The following is a 19896-nucleotide window of genomic DNA, read 5'->3' on the forward strand; positions in this document are numbered from 1 at the left end:
ACGGGCACTGTTACGGGTGCCACATAATACCCCATCCATGTTTGTAAGAAATCACTTGTTTAGTGGGGCAGCAACTACACTTTGGAACTCCCTTGCCTACAGACATCCTGCTAAAAACCTGTTTCCGTCTACCCAGTCTAAGTCTACCCAGACACGTGGAGAGTGTTTTTTGTTTATTGCTGATCGTAATCTTTTGTATGTTCTAAATAGTTGTTTTGAACTGTTTTTACCCGCAATTTTATTGTTTCACTCATTTGTAAACTGCTTGGAGAGTTTTGTTTTTGTTTTTACAGTCAAGCAGTGTATAAATTTCATGAAATGAATACATAAATAATTTCGTTGGATGCCAGGACTGGACACCAACCCTCCCATCTTTGTTCTGAACAGAGGAGGGACACAAAGAGCTTCACTGTGCCTTCCCAACCCATCCAAGTGATGGTGTGGCTAGTGGAGAGGTGCATGCCCTCACCAATTTTCAGTCCTGTCTCTCTCTCTGCTTCTTTAGATGCAGTAAATACTAACGATGATAGTATAATTGATTTATACCCTATCCATCTGGCTGGGTTTCCCCAGCCACTCTGGGTGGCTTCCAACAAAATATTAAAAATACAATAAAACATCAGACATTAAAAACTTCCCTAAACAGGGCTGCCTTCAGATGTCTTCTAAAAGTCAGATAGTTTATTTTCTTGACATCTGATGGGAGGGCATTCCACAGGGCGGGTGCCACTACCGAAAAGGTCTTGTGCCTGGTTCCCTGCAACCTCACTTCTCGCAGTGAGGGAACTGCCAGAAGGCCCTCGGAACTGGACCTCAGTGTCTGGGCTGAACAATGGGGGTGGAAACGCTCCTTCAGGTATACTGGTAGGCTTCTTGTGTTACGCCACACACCCAAAGCAGCCATTTTGTATCAGGGACCATCTGCCCGACTTGGCATAAGGCACCTTCCTATATTCCTGCTGGTATTACAAAGAGTAGGCATTCTTCCAAGGGAAAAGAAATCTCAGTTTATCATAGAATCATAGAGCTGGAAGGGACCATGAGAGTCATTTAGTCCAGCCCCCTGCAATGCAGGAATCTTTTGCCCAACGTGGGGCTTGAACCCACAACCTTGAGATCCAGAGCTCTACCAATTGAGCTAGCCAAACAACAACAACAACAAAACACCTAGACAAACTTGTGGAAACTGCAAACTTTACATATCTCATGAAGATACACAACTTCTGAAATGAGTTTCAAGTTTTAATTATACCCTATGCTGTTTGAACAAGAAAAATAGGCACTTAAAATTGCTAGCACCTGTTTGTGTGAAATCTCCTGCTACCTAATGTGCATTAGGAACATTAGGGAATTCTGTAGATTGGTGAATATTTTCTCAAAATAGAAGAGGCACTGCGAGTGTACACAGTGTGTTGTTTTCAAATTCACGAGACGATGGCATGCCAAAAACATTAGTCTAAGTATCTTTTGGTAAAAAAACAGAGCTAGCTTCAACCTCCCAAAACACACTGGAGATGTTCTTAGAACTTACACAGCTAAATATGATCATTAACTGGAAAAGGTTACAAGTATAGCAGAACTCTGAACTTTACTAGTGCAACTAGAGATAATTTCAAGCCATGGAGTTTAGATATTTCAAGAGATTCTCTGTTGCTGGTTGACTGACCAAACCCAAAGAGACCCACTAACCCAAACTCACTCATGGTTCCTCATCATCCTAGGAAATATGAAAAGTGAGGTGCCGCAGGGTTCTGTCTGGGTCTTGTTGTTCAACATCTTTATAAATGACTTGGATAAAGATATTAAGGAGATGCTCATCCAATTTGCAGATGACACCAAACCAGGAGGGGTAGCTAATGTCACTGTAGACAGAGTTAGGATTCAAGATGACCTTAACAGGTTGGAGAACTGGACCACAGCTAATGAAATAAATTTCAATAGGGAAAAATGTCACATTCTACTCTTAGGCAGGAAGAACCAGCTGCACAAATCGAAGATGGGGGACACCTGACTTGGCAGTAGTACATGTGAAAAGGATCTGGGGGCTTAGCAGACCACAAGCTTTGTATGAGTCCACTGTGTAATGCAGCAGCAAAAAAAAGCTAATGCTATTCTAGGCTGCACCATCAGAAGTATAGTATTCAGATCAAGAAAAGTCATAATACTGCTCTATTCTGTCTTGGTCAGACCACACTTGAAGTACTGTGTCCAGGTTCTGGGTGCCACAATTTAAGAAGGGTATCGACAAGCTGGAAAATGTGTAGAGGAGGGCTACCAAGATGGTGAAGGGTCTGGAAGCCAAGCGTTATGAGGAACGGTCAGTGGCGTAGCGTGGGGGGTGCAGGGTGGGCCGGCCGCACCGGGCGCAACATCTGGGGGTTAGGGTTAGGGGGCGCAAATCCACGGGTTAGGGGGCGCAAATCCACGGGTTAGGGGGTGCAAATTACTTGACTTGCCCTGGGTGGTGACAACCCACGCTACGCCACTGGGAACGGTTGAGGGAGTTGGGTATGTTTAGCCTGGACAAGAAGATACCAAGAAGTGATATGACAGCCATCTTCAAATACCTAAAGGGCTGTCACATGGAAGATGGAGCAAGCTTGTTAGATCCTGCTCCAAACCAATGGATTCAAGTTACAAGAAAGGAGAGTCCATCTGAACATCAGGTAGAACTTTATGACGGTAATTGCTGTTCGACAGTGGAATGGTCTCCCATGGGAGGTTGTGGACTCTACTTCATTGAAGGTTTTCAAGCAGAGGTTGGATGACCATCTGTCATGGATACTTTAGTTGATATTTCTGCATTGCAGGGGGTTGGACTTGATGCTCTTTGGGGTCCCTTCCAACTCTGTGATTCTTGGAATTTGAAGGTTTGACGCAGCTTCATTCGTTAAGCACTCAACCTCCCTACTGCAACCATGAAAACTAGTCGCTGTCTGGATTTAACATGGAGGTTGCCCAGCCTTACGACATTTCAAGTCTTCCATTAAACAGGCTTTCAAATTATAACATTGTGATTAAAGGGGATGGCAGTCATGTAAAAGGTTAAAGCATGTGCTGCCTGTTTTCAAATTGCTCATTTCCTAGCTAAGAATGGAATTATGCAATCATGTTTTTTAAGTTGGTCTATTACAGCTGTCTGGCTGCCATCAACTTACTTTGCAGCAGCAGCAGTGTCTGAGAAATCTTTGGGATTTTATTCTTACTCATTACGGCTGAGCTGTGGTCATTCAGACACACGCAGGAGAAGAGAACATTTCACATCCCCCGCTCCATTTTGGATTTCTTGACCTTAATTTCCGCCCCACCCTTCTATTTTGCCTTGGAATCTCCATCTTTGTTTCTTTAACCCATCCCGATGTGTTTTTACTTTTACATTTTATTGAAATGCTTTCGTCTCCTCTCCACCTCCCTTCCCTCTTTACTTCTATTTTCTACTGTTATTGTTGAAAACTGCTGTGCTGCAGCAGAAGGGTGAGGTGGAAGTTTAAGAAGCACAGTAAAGAAATAAATAAACTGCTGTAGCTGTTCATAGTTTTAGGAAGCCACTTTCCACACCGATCAAGCAGATTCCACGGAGACACGTTGTACCAAACTTACCCACAGCCAGAAGTGTTGTAATACTGGTATACTAGGTCCAGTCGTGACCGACTCTGGGGTTGTGGTGCTCATTTCGCTTTACTGGCCGTGGGAGCCGGTGTACAGCTTCCGGGTCATGTGGCCAGCATGAATAAGCTGCTTCTGACAAACCAGAGCAGCGCACGGAAACATCATTTACCTTCCCACCGGAGCGGTTCCTATTTTAAAGCACGTTGATGTGCTTTTGAACTGCTAGTTTGGCAGGAGCAGGGACCGAGCAACGGGAGCTCACCCCGTCGTGTGGATTCGAACCACCAACCTTCTGGTCGGCAAGTCCTAGGCTCTGTGGTTTAACCCACAGCGCCACCCGCATCCCGCTTTAAATGTACACACCTCATATTCTCCAAAAGATTATTCTCAGGAATTTAACATCACTACCCATGGGGAGTCTCAAGGGCTAGACAGAGAGGTATGGGGGATCGCATTTGTCTTTGGGGTATGAGGTTTCCAACCTCTAAATTGAAGATACCCTCACCCCAGCCCCATTGGCCTGTGAACAAATTTGGGAAAGTTTGAGAAAGCTCGTACTACATTGGTAGCTCGGATTAAGAACTTAATTCGTTCCGGAGGTCCATTCTTAACCTGAAACTGTTCTTAACCTGAAGCACCACTTTAGCTAATGGGGCCTCACGCTGCCGCCACGCCGCCGGAGCACGATTTCTGTTCTCATCCTGAAGCAAAGTTCTTAACCTGAGGTACTATTTCTGAGTTAGCGGAGTCTGTAACCTGAAGCGTATGTAACCCGAGGTACCACTGTACATTTGAGACAGGCACAGCAATCATGTTTCTCCTTGATCCCCTTCTGGAGATCACTTCCATCCCTCTAAGCTCCCTTCCCACAAATTCTCCCGTAGCAGTAAACAATCAGATAAATTATTTAAAAGTCCCAAATGTCATCTCTCTGGTTGCTTTCCCTCCCCATCTCCGAACATCTTGTTGCTGATCAATACCGGTGAGTATTTGTATGGTGTTAAGTTTTGTGTTTATCTGAAGATCAAATGTTTGTGGAAATGACAAGAGCAAACCTGATGGAAGCCTCATCTCACGTTTTCCAAAGTGACCTTTAAGATAACTTCATTTCACCTGGCATTTTTGTTAGAATTGGTTGAAAAGCCCTCTCTTCGCAGCTTTCCACCTCTGTCACAACAGATAAGGTCGGCAATATCATTAGCTTGCAGAAAATAAAAGTGGTGTTTGTGTACTTATAAAGACCTTTTGCCAAGAAAAGTGTTATCTAAGAGGTCTCTATAGAATGTGCCTTTGGTTCTGAGACCATATTCTTTGATCATTTTAAGTCCTTTTAAAGAAATTTGGTTTCAGTTCCTATTAAATCAAAACCTCCAATTCTAAGGATAAATAATGAAATATTTAAGGAACAGAGAAGACTAGCCTTGACTCTTTAGTTACTTGGTATCCATATCAAGATGCTCATGCTCTAAGATCAGCATATAAGGTGGTGGTCAATATGAGGAAGGTCAGGTAGTAGGGCCTTTTCAGTGGTGGCTCCTTGCATGTGGAATTCTCCCTGAGGTGCATCTGGCTCCATCTCTTTATAGTTTTAGGCAGCCAGTTAAGATTTGTTTGCTCCTGGCAGGCATTTGAAGGCAAAGAGACCTGACTGCCAATGCTGTTCTCAATAATTGTTCTTTACTGACGTGTTACACGTTTTTAAGGATTGTGAGTTTTCTATAATCTGTATTCCTGCTGTAAACTGCCCTTATGCAAATGGCAGAATATATATTATGTAATTACATACAAATTGTATATGAGGGGTGGGCAGTCTCAGGGCTTGGGGCCAAAGATGGCCCTCCAAACTTCTTTATCTGGCCCTCAGGACTCACCCCAGGCACCTCCTCTCACTGCCCTTGGGATGATAAAGTTTTTGGCCCAGTATACCTGAAGGAGTGTCTCCACCCCCATCATTCTGCTGGGACACTGAGGTCCAGCTCCGAGGGCCTTCTGTCTGTTCCCTCACTGCGAGAAGCGGGATTACAGGGAACCAGGCAGAGGGCCTTCTTGGTGGTGGTGCCCGCCCTGTGGAATGCCCTCCCATCAGATGTTAAGGAAATAAACAACTATCTGACTTTTAGAAGACATCTGAAGGCAGCCCTGTTTAGGGAAGTTTTTAATGTTTGATCTTTTATTGTGTTTTTAATATCCTGTTGGAAGCCGCCCAGAGTGGCTGGGGAGGCCTGTCCGGATGGGTGGGGTATAAGTCATAAATAATAATAATAATAATAATAATAATAATAATAATAATAATAATAATAATTATTCCCACCTCAGTAGTAAACAGTAACATGTTGGCCTGAGACCAATTTTTCTGCTCCAGACATTCTGGTTGCACATTCTAGATCACTTGCAAACTTGCAGAGGCCACACTTGATAAGGTGCTGCACCCCTTTTCTTCCCATGAAAAACAGTGGTTTTTCTTCTTTAGTCTCATGCTGTATGTTTGGCTCTCTGAAAATGTTGCCATCCAAGCTTCTTCCATTGCTTTTGCCAGTCTATGCTTGTCCCATGCAAAAAATTAAAAATAAAATCCCCACCCTCTACTACAGCCACCAGTCCCACTGCGTATGAGCGACTTCCGTGATCCGTGTGCTACTGTGCTGATTTTCATAAAAGGAACAATAATGGTTTTTTGTTTTTGTTTTAAAAAGACACTCATAAAACATACAGGAGGAAACACTAACGTAACCAAAAAGTGTGCAAGTTCCGTAACAGAAATAATAATGAGCTGGGAAGTAGGGAAAATAGTTTAGGTTATACTGAAGTACTGGAGTAGCTGTATGAGTGGCTGGGGCAAGCCAGCCAGATGGGCAGGGAATAAATAATAGAAATACTATTATCATTTATAGGAGGTTAGAACATCCAACCAGAGCCACACATGAAGTCTTGCAGTATGTCAACAGGTTAAGTGTTGGTTTGCATATTCTATATCAGGATACTAGTTTACGGTGAAATTGTCACTATGCAATTACCAGGAGAAGACTTTGAATTTGCGTTTCATAAACAAAGCTAACAACTGCCAGCCCTGCCCAATATTTGCAGTTGACATCCATTCATTGTTCCTAATGTACTGATGCAATAGAAGATTTCCCACCCAAAAAATTACGCACTGGAAATTTTTCCACTTTACATCACTGGGGAGGGCTACTGTTGATTGCTTGATGGGACAATGGTCTTAACTGGTATAAGGCAGCTTCCTCTGTCTTGGAACATTAGCTTCCAGTATTTTAACTTGGTATTAAAGGTAAAGGTAAAGGGACCCCTGACCCTTAGGTCCAGTCGTGGCCGACTCTGGGGTTGCTGCGCTCATCTCGCTTTACTGGCCGAGGGAGCCGGCGTACAGCTTCCAGGTCATATGGCCAGCATGACTAAGCCGCTTCTGGCGAACCAGAGCAGCGCACGGAAACACCGTTTACCTTCCTGCCGGAGTGGTACCTATTTAATCTACTTGCACTTTGACGTGCTTTCAATTTTCACCCACCAAATGCACAAGGACATTTCTCCTAACCCTGCCATGCTGTTCCTATGTTGAAAGAAGAGGCTGTTGATAGTACTGTTGTAAATAGCACCATTTGTATTTTCAGATTGGTCCAAGAGAAATACATTTTAAAATAAAGTATGTAAAACATGCCTGTACCTGTGACCTACTAGTCACCTGTGGCGAGTAAGAATTGTGCCCTGGCAATCAGGCAGAGAACCATTTGTGTATTGGAAAACAGCTATCAAATAATGGAGATTAGTTTGAGGTCTGATCAATTTACTTCATTGCTGAAGTTATTTTGATGAGAACTGTCCATGTGCTGGATTGATTCCCTGCCTTAAACCTTTTTTTTTTTAATTATTAGCTGCTAAAATCGGACTAATCCGGCACAGCAGTAATTCCAGCAATCGTGGAGGGGCCAGAATGGTCAAATTGATAGATGAGGTTTACCAAAGAAGCAGATCTAATCTCTTGCTGAACCGAGAGAACATTGGACTCATTCATTTTATACCAGAAGCACACATTGGATTGGATATCTGTTCCCTGATCCCACTTGTTCTGTGAAGGGAAGTAGGTGTACACACACATCTGTGCAGGGGTGGAAAGTCTGAATAGAGCCTACACAGGTAGACTAAGCTTCTGCAATCTACCTGAAAGGTGAGGGTGGAACATCCATTAAAAAGCCACCCAGTTTTGCTCCAAGCGTTTTGGATGCTATATGCATGCTATATACATAGGTCCATCAAATAGGTCCTCCATAGGTCTATCAAATGGGTGAGCAGGACAGGCATATAATAATAATAATATTAATAATATATAGTGCTCTCTCTATATTTGTATACACGCACAATATTAATTTTATTATTAATAATTGATAAACAGCTTAATACCATGTCTTAGTTCCTAAGCAGTGTACAATATGGATAGAGCACGCATCATAAAAGCAGTTCAAATGAACCATAACATCATAAAAAGATTCCAGTGTGATGGGCAGGATCATCCAATCCAACCTATTATTATATAAAGATCGGAATCTCTCTTGATAATATAAATCTTTTTGATTGATATTTTTTTTTAAGAATTAGTATCTATTCTCCTTTTACTTGCCTAATATAAACATGTGTGTTGACTAGCAATGGTTTTAATGGGCTACTAATGTTTGAGCATTTTATTTCCAAGACAGGAAAATAAATAAATGTGCAGGTAGATGGAACTTGTGGTATGAACAGCTTTAAGCTTTCTTCTAGCCGGAAAATAACTGGACAAGCTCTACTGATTCTTTACTAGCTGAGGATGTGTGTGTGTTGCATAATCTCCCCCTCACCCCCAATATTCATTCTTTCTTTGATGGTCTTGCCAAGGATAACCAGCAATTAACCAGGAAGGTCTGTTAGCTTCAGCAACAAAGGGGTCCTATGATAAAAATCATAAAAGATCCATGGCAATGATGAAATGAACACCCATGGCAAACCTTTCAGACCGAAAAAAAGCTGAAACACTGGGCAAGCTGCTCCTATGATTGCAGTTGATGTGCATCAGGGATAGCCAACCTGGTGCCCTCCAGATGTTAAGATTACAGCTCCCATAGCCACTGACCATTGGTTAAGTTGGCAGCAGCTGATGGGATCTGGAGTTCAACAAAATCTGAAGTGCATATGTTGGTTAAGCCTGATGTACAGGGTAGAGTGGCTACATTCTGGAAACATGATGGGATATGTGGATGTCTGAGTTTGAACAATCTATCTCTCTTCCCAGGGATCGGTAGCTCTGTTAGTGTTGTAGCTCTGTGAAAGGAATAGGAGCCTCCTAACATCTCTCAGTAAGGGTGGCGCTTTGGTTTAAACCACAGAGCCTAGGGCTTGCTGATCAGAAGGTTGACGGTTCGAACCCCCGCAACGGGGTGAGCTCCCATTGCTCAGTCCCTGCTTCTCCCAACCTAGCAGTTCGAAAGCACGTCAAAGTGCAAGTAGATAAATAGGTACCGCTCCGGCAGGAAGGTAAACGTCATTTCCGTGCACTGCTCTGGTTCGCCAGAAGCGGCTTAGTCATGCTGGCCACATGACCCAGAAGCTGTACGCCGGCTCCTTCGGCCAATAAAGCGAGATGAGTGCCGCAACCCCAGAGTCATCCGCAACTGGACCTAATGGTCAGGGGTCCCTTTGCCTTTACCTAACATCACTCAGTATCCTTGACAAACTGCAGCTTGCAGGAAGCTGTGGCTGTTTAAAGTGGTATCATAGGGCTTTAAAGGTATGGTGTGAACATGGTCTTTGGCTGTGTACAGATTACCGGCTTGAAATGCAGTGAGGTCGCTTTTCCATGGTGAATTTCAAGTTGAATTTGCTTGTCACTGTGTGCATCGGAGTGGTATTCAGTGCATCCTGAACAAGGATATCATGCTCAAGTTGGATTGGACTGCATTGAAACACAGCATTTCGCCAGAGACTACAGGATAGCTCTGTGTCCCTGGGTAACGCCATGTGTTCACAGATTCAAAAACAAACAGTGGGAGCGGAGGACTGGTGCCACAGTAACTGGTAATGTGTACACAGCTTTAGGATTACTAGGAAAGTCGCAACTCTGCTCCATATGGTTCTAAAACGAGAGCTGAGCATTTTAGAATTCTAAGTACAGTTAGCAGAATAACTCAAATATGGCTCGGGGATATTGGATGGATTCGGTTCATATGATCGCTTTGCATCCACTGTGAGATAATTATTATTCAATCAAATCTCAAAACTTCATGTAAGCTAAATAGATACCACAGCAAGTCCGTTATGTCTTCAGGCTTCTGTGCGTAAGAAAAGGTAATATGTACCTACCCACTGAGTGAGTGCAATATGGTCCTTGGGCAAGGACGATTATGAAATGTAGGGGCCAGATTGAGACTACCAGCCCAGCTGTCCAAGATGCATGGTTCTGCTCTGCTTGTCTTTTTCCATTGACCCGTCTCACATGGTGGTTTGGGGTGATTTTGTCTACTGGGTAAGCTGTTAAAATCTGAAACTTCCAGTATAAAGAAGCAGCACCACTGTACAAGTCTAGGAACACAGGAAGCAGCCTTATGCTGAGTCTCAAGCTATTGGTCCATCTAGTTCAGTATTGTCTACATGGAGTGGCAGGGTCTCTCTGGAGTTTAAGATAGGACATTCCCAGCCCCTTCCTGGAGATGCTTTGGACCTTTTGGACTTGGGACCTTCTACATGCAGAGCAGATGGTCTACCACCAAGCTTTGACCTAGTTTGAAAGCTGCTGCTCTACCCCTGAGCTACAGTCCAGTCTATCCCATTGATTTTAGTGGTCCTCCAAGGTAGGTTTAAGGACTCAGTCTGCTGTATCTGCAGCTCCACAGCTTGCAACACGAAGGATGGAGTGGGGTGGTTCTTCTTGGGTTGTTGTTGTTTTTTTGGCTACAGTAGCTCTCTGACTAAGGGACACGGGTGGCGCTGTGGGTTAAACCACAGAGCCTAGGACTTGCTGATCAGAAGGTCGGCGGTTCGAATCCCCACAACGGGGTGAGCTCCCGTTGCTTGGTCCCTGCTCCTGCCAACCTAGCAGTTCGAAAGCACGTCAAAGTACAAGTAGATAAATAGGTACCATTCTGGTGGGAAGGTAAATGGTGTTTCCATGCGCTGCTCTGGTTCGCCAGAAGCGGCTTAGTCATGCTGGCCACATGACCCGGAAGCTGTACGCCGGCTCCCTCGGCCAATAAAGCAAGATGAGCACCGCAACCCCAGAGTCAGTCACGACTGGACCTAATGGTCAGGGGTCCCTTTACCTTTACCTAGCTCTCTGACTGGTGCAACAACAGGCCTAGATCAGGCTCCTTGCTGACACTTGCCAGAACCCAGCAACTTTAACCTCTCACAACCCCCCAAATGCCCCGTTTGGGTGGTTTACACTAGCTTTCACCCATCCACAGTTTGGGCAGGTGCACCAAGGAGTTCCAGGGTGGCAAAGGCCTTACCCTGGCACAGCAGGGCAAGGCTGGATGGAGCAGTATTGCCCCCTTGTCGAAATGCCCCCCAGTCCAGCAGTTCTGGGGTCTGGGCTGCTCTGCCCGCATCTTTAAAAAAAAGTTTCAGGAGGGCTTTCCTAAAAATAGAGGAGATTCAGCTGTTCTCCCCCCACATGCACTTTTTGTCCTCAGTATACAAACAATATTTTTATACCCTACAGCTTCTTGTGCTTTGCCATTTCTTTGCCACAGATAGGCTGGGGCCGCCTCTGGATATAACCCTGGATTCGCTGAACTGCACGGCATTTAGTATACAATGGAGAATGCCTCGGCAGCATGCAAGTTCCATCACCGGGTATACTGTGAGTACCTTTCTATTTTGGCTATGCAAGGAGGTATTCCTGTGTCCAGTGGCTCCATGGCCGGATTTAGGTTTGATGAGGCCCTAAGCTACTGAAGGTAATGGGGCCCTTTCTATGTCCAGCTGTCCTTTGTCAACAACAAATTGTCACTGTTTTTTATGTTGAATATATGCTATATGGTAAATTATGGACCTAAAAGGTATCTAAAGCCATTTGCACATAACAAAATATGTACACCATAGGCGCCTACACAACACAAAACACTGTTGCTGTATGTAGGTTTTATTTTATTTGTTTTTTATCTTACATTTTGGAAATGTACATTCAGTTTTTTTGCCCTTTAAATTTTTTGAGGGCCCCCAAGAGAGTGGGGCCCTAAGCTATAGCTTGTTTAGCTTATACTTAAATGCAGCACTGAGTGTCTCAATAGCTCGTGGTGTCATGTTAATGTGAATTCAAAATTCTAAGTACCAGTGATACACATTCAGGGAGGAATTCAGCGCCATGCTCTTGTGATCATTTTTTTGGCAAATACCTTGAACCCTGAGCTTGTTGTGGAAGTGCAGCCAGCTTTTTTTACCTGAATGAGCCCAGGAGCAACCCCATCTTCTCTTTCCAGTAAAAGCTGGCTGTGCCGAGTTCTGATTGGCTGGACCTTGTGACCAATCAGAATACCTCTTCTGTGCACTCAGAGGAATCACAAAGCTGCTTTCCTCACCAGAGCAATGTTTCCAGTTTGGCCAGTGATCAAGGACAGTAGGAACTGTATTCCAACAACATCTGGAAGGCTGCAGGCTCTCCACCCCTAATTTAAACTATTAAAGGGAAAAGAGTCCTGTTCCTTGCAGAATTTGGTACTCCAACTGAAGAACTGACTCTGTGCATACTTTTAAATAATTATGATATCATGGGCACGATGTTATTCCTAAAGTGCTCTCCAATAAATAAGAAACAAGACAAACCCTGCCCTCCAGGCTTGCAACAGACATGTGTAAAGGACACACAGGCAAGGTCATGCGTGATTTTGTGTAGGGCTGCCACCTCCAGTTCTGCCTAAAGATCCTGTCGCTTTAAAATCTGTAGGGCTAAGAAAAAGCCCAGCAGGTCTGAGTTTCTTTGCTGCTGTATATGCAGCCGAAGTCTTTGGTGGTCCAGCTGTCCAAATTCTCCTGTGCCTGTTTAAGCTGGGTTGGATTTCAAGCAGATGGGATGTAGCACACAGCAGGCAGCATTAATCTGAAAATCTAAGGGCAGGGGAATCCAAAACTACCATACGTTTTGCCTTTCAAAGGATTATGGTGCAGTAGTCTAGTAAAGGGTGTGAGAACCCTGATATTGTTTTGTTAAGTATGGTTTGGTTTCCTGTTCGCTTTCATATTTTATCTGTCTAATAGTTCTTACAGAGCCAGGCAACCACACTCCTCAGTATCTTTAGGCTTAGTTATCCCCCTTTCCCCTCTGACCCTTTCAAAACTAGCACGTTCCCTATATTTTGATGAAATGAGAGAGTTAACCCTTCCCTCTCCCAACTGCAAGTTTTCCTCCTGAAAGGGCCCTCCAGGATCACAATTTGGCTTGAAAAAATGTTGCTGTGATATAAACCCAAATCAGTGTTATTTTTTTAGAAAAACGGTGTTGGAGCTCACCATGAACGTCTCGCCTGCTCTCTTAGAATCTGGCAACCTAAAAGCAACACACTCCTCCACTCCTTTTGCACCAAGAAGGGTATCCCACCACAATTGGACATGTGTGTGTGTGTGTGTGTGTGTGTGTGTGTGTGTGGAGGGGTACTCCTCCTGTCAGAGCCAATAAAAGGCTCCTTTCAAGCCTAATTGCCTTGGGGGTAAAAGCTGAGTTGAACGTCGATATTGCTTATACTCGCAATGCTTCATTTCACTGCCATTCTTACTAGTTTACCTAACCTAACCAATGTATTTTAAAGGTCTATTACACCGAGTTCAAGGCAGATAAACCAATTAAACAGCAGTCCCACGATGTGCCTCTTAGCCTGGACATGCTTAGTATGGTGAGTATTTGATATTAAGCATACACAAATGCTTGGGGGTTCTTGTAGGTCAGTTTAACTGATCAATGGAATTTTTTCAACACATGGGCTCTGCTTAGATCAATAAAGTCTGGAGCAGTGCTTCTCAAACTTGGGTCCCCAGCAGTTTCTGGACTACAACACCCATCATCCCTAGCCAGCAGGACCAGTAGTGAGGGATGATGGGAGTTGTAGTCCAAAACACCTGGAACAACGCCATTTTGTTGCCGTAGACTTGAGTATCATGGCTAAATGACAGCTTTCCATTTGCTCTGGAAGGTCAGCCCATGGCCTGGCTCACCCATCACATTAAACCATAGTTTAAAATAAACTGTGCAGCATGCTAGTGCATTCTTTTGAAAAGTTCCTGCTCCTCCACTCCTGCTGCTACCGCTCCACAAGGAAACAAGCCAATGTTTGGCCTTGCTGCGATATCAAAAACTTACGGAGGAAGAGAGGGGAACCTGCCCTGTTGTATATCTGGGGGGGGGGCTGTGTGGAGAGTGTCTCCTCCTTTAAATTTCTGGGAGTTTACCTTAGTGTGAGGACCTCACTTGGAAAATCTGCATAACTCAGGTGGTCAGAAAGGCCCAACAGAGACTCCATTTCCTCAGGGACTTGTGAAAGAATAATGTTAAACAACTGATGAACTCCTTTTACCGTCCCTCAATAGAAAGTGTCCTTTCATATTGTATCACAGTGTGGTATGCTGGCTTGACAGCCACGGACAGAAAGTCTCTACAGAGGGTGGTGAATACAGCACATGATATCATGGGCTGTCCCTTTAGATGACATCGCATGGGATCGTTGCCTTAGGAGAGCGAGAAAAATTCTCAGGGATGACTCACACCCCGGCCATCACCTCTTTAATCTTCTACCCTCGGGCAGGAGATGTAGAAGTATAATCAGCTGTACCAACAGGCTAAAAAATAGCTTCTATCCGTGGGCTGTTAGGCTGTTGAATGAAAAATAACAGCGAAATTGACTTGTGAGGTGGTGTGTTGTTTGATAAGAGATTGAGGGTTGGGGGGGGGGGAGGCTCGTTTAATTTCATTGTACACAGGCTGTACAATGACAATAAAGGCATTATTATTATTATTATTATTATTATTATTATTATTAGGTCCTGGTTTGTTTCTCTCCACACAAACCAAGAGTAGTGACCAAGGTTTCTTCTTGGCTTAGTACTCTTGCTTTTTTCAGGGAAACGAAATCACAAGCCCAGGTATGTCACAGCAAGAGAGATGTCTCTGACACTATGCAGCAGGGCTGCATAGAGAACTTTTAAACAGCATACACAAGCATGTCACTTGTTCACTTGAACCATGGTTTAATGTGCCAGGTAAAGTGGGCTTGTTTGCCACTCTAGCCTGTTTCTGTCTCTGTGACAGTGCCTGCAAAGTTAGGGTGACCAAGTGCAAAACAGGGTGCCTGCATCTTTTAACAGATGTGCAAAACAGCATATTCTAGCTCTCATGACAAGCAATACTTGCTGAATTTCCCCTCTGTGCACAACTCTCAAAGGTACTGGTGTCTTGTCCTTTTTTGCAGCTGACCACCCCGTTCAAGGAAGAGTTGCCATCTGCATCTACTCCACTCTTATGACATCAGTTGTTGCATAATATGCAAAAATCCAATGGGTTTCTCTCTCTGCATCCCTCTCTGTTTTGGGAGGATGTTTTGCACCTATTATATCTCTCGGTGCCATGCAACTGTTAAAAAGCCCCAGCAGACTTGACATTACTAGACCTAATTGTGTGTTCTATAAGAAAACCAACGTCTGACTTTACTATTATCTTCCATTTTTTTCCTATTTTCGTACACACACACACACACACACACACACACACACACTGTATAGTTTCAGAAATTGTAATCTGGGGAACATGGCTTTCTAAATTAAAAACATGTGGTAGCCTTGTTACAAATTGACTTTAAGTATGGCATTTTAATTAAGGAGACATCTGCATGTGTGTGGAAAAATATACGAGTAAGTGAACAGCTCTGTTGGTCATTCCCAGTGAACTGTGCCATGTGGGACCGATCAGAGCTCTTCCGTGCACAAAAGTCTTTCTAGGGTGTGCTCAGGCCCGTTTTTATGCAGCAGGAATGGAAAAGTAAGTGGGTGAACAAAAGCAAGCTATGAACTGCAATCCTGCTTGCTTTGTGTGCTAACAGGACTTGATCCTTGTGGGTGGAATTTTAAAATAGCAGACACCGATGCTCCTGTTTGCTAGTGTATAATTCCTGGCTTATAAGTTTATTATTTGAAGAGAAATTCTCATACCCCTAAAAGTAGTGAGGCCTTTAAAAGAGGATTAGACAAATTCATTCAGGGTAAGTTTGTGTTCTGCCTCTGCTGTCAGAGGCAGTATATGTCCCTGAATAACAGTTGCTGAGAACCACAAGTGAGAAGAAGAGGAGGAGTTTGGATTTGATATCCCGCTTTATCACTACCCGAAGGAGTCTCAAAGTGGCTAACAAAATCTCCTTTCCCTTCCGCGCCCACAACAAACACTCTGTGAGCTGAGTGAGGCTGAGAGACTTCAGAGAAGTGTGACTAGCCCAAGGTCACCCAGCAGCTGCATGTGGAGGAGCGGGGAAGCGAACCCAGTTCACCAGATTACGAGTCTACCGCTCTTAACCACTACACCAGTTGTGTTGTTGCAGTTAGGTATTGTTTTGGGGCTTCCCATAGGCATCTGGTTGGCCACACTGAGAACAGGATTCCGGGCTAGATGCCTTATTCTTAGAGACACCAAGCCTTGCGTGAGCATATGTTGCAAAATGGCAAGTGATGGAAATACCCCAGGGAAGACCAGGGCCCAAATTTCTGCATTTCCGCCTCTTGGCACCTTCTTTTCTTTGCATTGTGTTTTCTTGTGTCTTTTTCGGCATCCTTGCTCCCTTCTCAGGGTCCCACTTCAGAAGGAAAGGGGGTCTGCTTCACTCTTTTCTGCTACCTCCTCTTGTTCTGACCTAGGGTTGCCAGCTGGTTGGCTCCTGTGCATTTGCTATGCAGAAATCAGTGGCTGACACTTCAGTGGCGTGGAGTTAAATATTGCCACTTGCCTGGGAGTTTGATTCAGCTCACATTTAAAAGTGAGCTTATCTAATATTCACTTTCAGGAACCATTTGTGAGCCATCCTTCAGTGTTCATTCTTTTCTTACTTTTGAGATACAGTTCTCCAGCCAAGTAATGTGTACAAAAACACAATTTCTAGGGTAAATGTAAATGTATATGTTAGGGAATATTGCTTTGCAAAAACATGCGTATTGCAGCCAATATGTTTAATCCGATATGTTTATTTAATTATGGCACTTCATTAAGAAGTTCTTTTTCTTTTCCTTCTACCAGGGTCAAATGGATGGGCAAGCCATTTTTGTAAGTATTATATTTCCGGAGATTATTTTTTTGCATTTCTGGGCAAAGTGGCCAATTTCCGCTTACCTTTTCCAAACCCAGGCACAGCATTCACGCCCAGTATTCTCCATTCTGGTAAATGACTAGATAGAAATGCCTCTGTTGTTCTTCCTTCTTCCTCCCTCAAGAGAGATGGATGGTTGTTGTTGGTGGAAAAAACAAGGGATCTTTCAGTAGCCAGAACATGTGTGCCTGAGAGCTTGGACTCTGGGAGTCCAAATCCCGACTTTAGTAGAGAAAGCCATTTTCTTTTCTCCCCACCCCTCATTGACCTGGGGGTGAAAATGAAGAATCCATGGCAAGGTCTTCATGTGAATCTTTCTGACAAATGCAAAGAGAGAGAGTTAAAAGAAGGGGGGTGGAGAGAAGAACACAATGAGATTTGGCAGACAAATCATTAGTTTTCTGCACCTGGAAATAGAATTTCAAGCTGTTCTGAAGTTTTCTGTAATTTTCCATGTACTGTGAGTAAGATTTTAGGTATCTGCAAACAAGAGGGGCAGGGAAGGAAGAGCACTGACAAAGTTTGCAGAAATGATTCTGATGTGTCATAACTGAATTTTCCAAGTGCTCTTACTTCAAGTCATTTTGGCCATCAATATGCATCCGTTAGACTAGTCCTAGACTGTGATTTACCACTGACAGAGACTGGGACACAGGGACTCTCCCTGGCAAGTAGGGGCAGTCGGAGCCTATGACATTCACCTCAGATTTAGCAGTGCTGAGCTCTGTTATCCAAAGGACAGACTAAAACGTACAACTTGGGTTCTGTTTGGTAAAAATGTCAGCACATCTGTTTCCATTGTGTCCTTGTGGGCGTCAGTGAGGTTAGAATTTCTCTTCGCACTGCTGTGGGTTTAAAATTAAACTAGATCATGCACTTAGTTGCCTTTGATGCTGTAGGAGGATGTGGCGTAACTTTGCTTTTGACAGCAAACCTCTGTCAGCGGCAAATTTACTTCCAGCACAGACGTCGGAACTGTGCTGAGAGATGGGTGTAGGTCAAACAGATACGACTCCCTCAGGAGAATTTTTCAGGGGAAATGCTTGACCTTACTTGTAGTTGTTTACACGCTCGAAAAGAAAAGGCACACTCTAATTGGAACCCAGAACTGGATGAAGTGCTGATTATGGGATTGCTACCAGCAACACAAGTCCTGTGTTGAGTTTCTCTTTCCTTCCTTAACCTAGTATCCTCCTGATGTTTTGGATTACAACTCTCATCATTCCTGGCTGGGGCTTATGGGAGTTGTAGTTGAAAACAGCAAGAAGGAGCCAGATTTGGGAAGGTTGCACTAGCCATCACATAGTTAAGGAAATAATAATAACAATTTATTATTTATACCCCACCCATCTGGCTGGGTTTCCCCAGCCACTCTGGGCGGCTCCCAACAGAGTATTAAAAACACGATAAAAGATCAGACATTAAAAACTTCCCTAAACAGGGCTGTCTTCAGGTGTCTTCTGAAAGCCCGGTAGTTGTTTATTTCCTTGATGGGAGGGCGTTCACAAGGTGGGCGCCACTACTGAGAAGGCCCTCTGCCTGAAATCTAGGATGTGACCTCACCATACACATTTTGGCACTCTGGTCCATATTTTTGGCTGCTGCTTGCATTGGGAAGGGACCTGCAGAAACTCACAATGTGATGATATAATGTCTTGCATTTCCTCTACTACCCATTATGGGGAGAAGGCGAGGACCTAAAGGACTTGGGGATGGCGATCCAAAGGACTGCCTTCTTCCACATGAGCCTTCTTGAACTTTGCAATGGATATTTAAGTCCTACTTCCAGGCCCACTGCCATTTGAGAAAGGCCTTCTTGGTTGTGGCCCTTTACGTTTTGGAATACCCTCTCCCGAGAAGCTGAGATTTTAAAAAAAAGCTTTGCCCAGACATTTCCTCAAGTCAGATAGTTACAATTTTTATTGCTGTTTTAGCCTGGGTTTATTCTTGGTTGGTGCTGCTCCTGTACTTTAATGTTGTTTTATAGTGCAAGACTTCTTATTGGATAGTTTTGTTCTTTTAAGTGTGGAAGTTTTAGTTGCTTAGTGCTATTCTTTTAACTGTGTGCTGCCTTGGTTGCTGAAGGGTGGCTTAAACATCCCCTTAATAAGAAAACGAACAAATTCAGCCTGAAGTTGCCATTTCTAGCAGAAAGAGGATTTGTCTAACTCTGCTGGACCACACAAGATTTTACTTATAATCAAACAGTTATTTGTATTTTTTAAAAAATACATATATACATATATATATTTCTCCCCAATTTATATTTCAAACAGGAAGTTGTCATTGGAGATTTGAAGCCGGGCACTTTCCACCGTGTAAGTGTAGGAGCTTATGGCTGGGCAGGAAAAGGCAGACCCAGCATGCCCAGAAATGTAACGACTTTATCGCAAGGTAAAAGCTGTGTGAATACCTTGCTATTGTGGATGCCGGTTGGGGCAGAGATAATCCCAGGCATTGTGTTTTGCTGGCAGGCGAATGCATGCTGACAGTGAGAGGGTACAGCGTGCAAATTGCGGATGGGGATGGAGGGGGATGAAGATTTCAGAAGTACTGCTGGTGAGAGGGCAAGATGTAGATGTATTGGCAAAACAGCCAGGAGTGCTATTAAAGATTTAAAAGGAGAAATGCAGCCTGATGTGGTTTCTTGGAACCTTCGTAAACTTCCTTGAAATGTCTCCACAAGGGCATCGAAGCATTTGCTTTGCTTCATACAGTTTCTGACCTGCAAGGCTGCCTCCTTGTCACAGCCAGGCACTTCGTTGACCTGGAGATGCCAGGAGTTGGACCTGGGACCTTTGGAATGAAAAAAGTGCGCTCTATCACTGTCCTGTGGCACTAACTACAGCCACTAGGTGTAGGGGAAAGAAAGTGGGTTGTAGGTACTGGAAGTAATAGTGAACTATGGAAGCCAACAAAAGATTCTGATGAGATGTCCAGTTCCTTTCAAAATATAGTTGTATAGATGTGT

The 19896-nt window shown here is 43.9% G+C and overlaps 1 protein-coding gene across 1 annotated transcript in view; it reads left to right on the forward strand.

Moving 5' to 3' along the window:
- Positions 1-19896, forward strand: part of EGFLAM (EGF like, fibronectin type III and laminin G domains) — a 106758-nt gene that overhangs the window by 22063 nt on the left and 64799 nt on the right. Inside the window, exons 2-5 of the mRNA XM_083576043.1 lie at positions 11343-11452; positions 13395-13478; positions 16856-16882; positions 19202-19319. Of these exons, the coding sequence (XP_083432169.1) occupies positions 11343-11452; positions 13395-13478; positions 16856-16882; positions 19202-19319 (339 nt within the window). The remainder of the gene's footprint in view (positions 1-11342; positions 11453-13394; positions 13479-16855; positions 16883-19201; positions 19320-19896) is intronic.

Source organism: Podarcis filfolensis, assembly GCF_964270895.1.
Source record: "Podarcis filfolensis genome assembly, chromosome: 11".
Lineage (NCBI taxonomy): Eukaryota > Metazoa > Chordata > Lepidosauria > Squamata > Lacertidae > Podarcis > Podarcis filfolensis.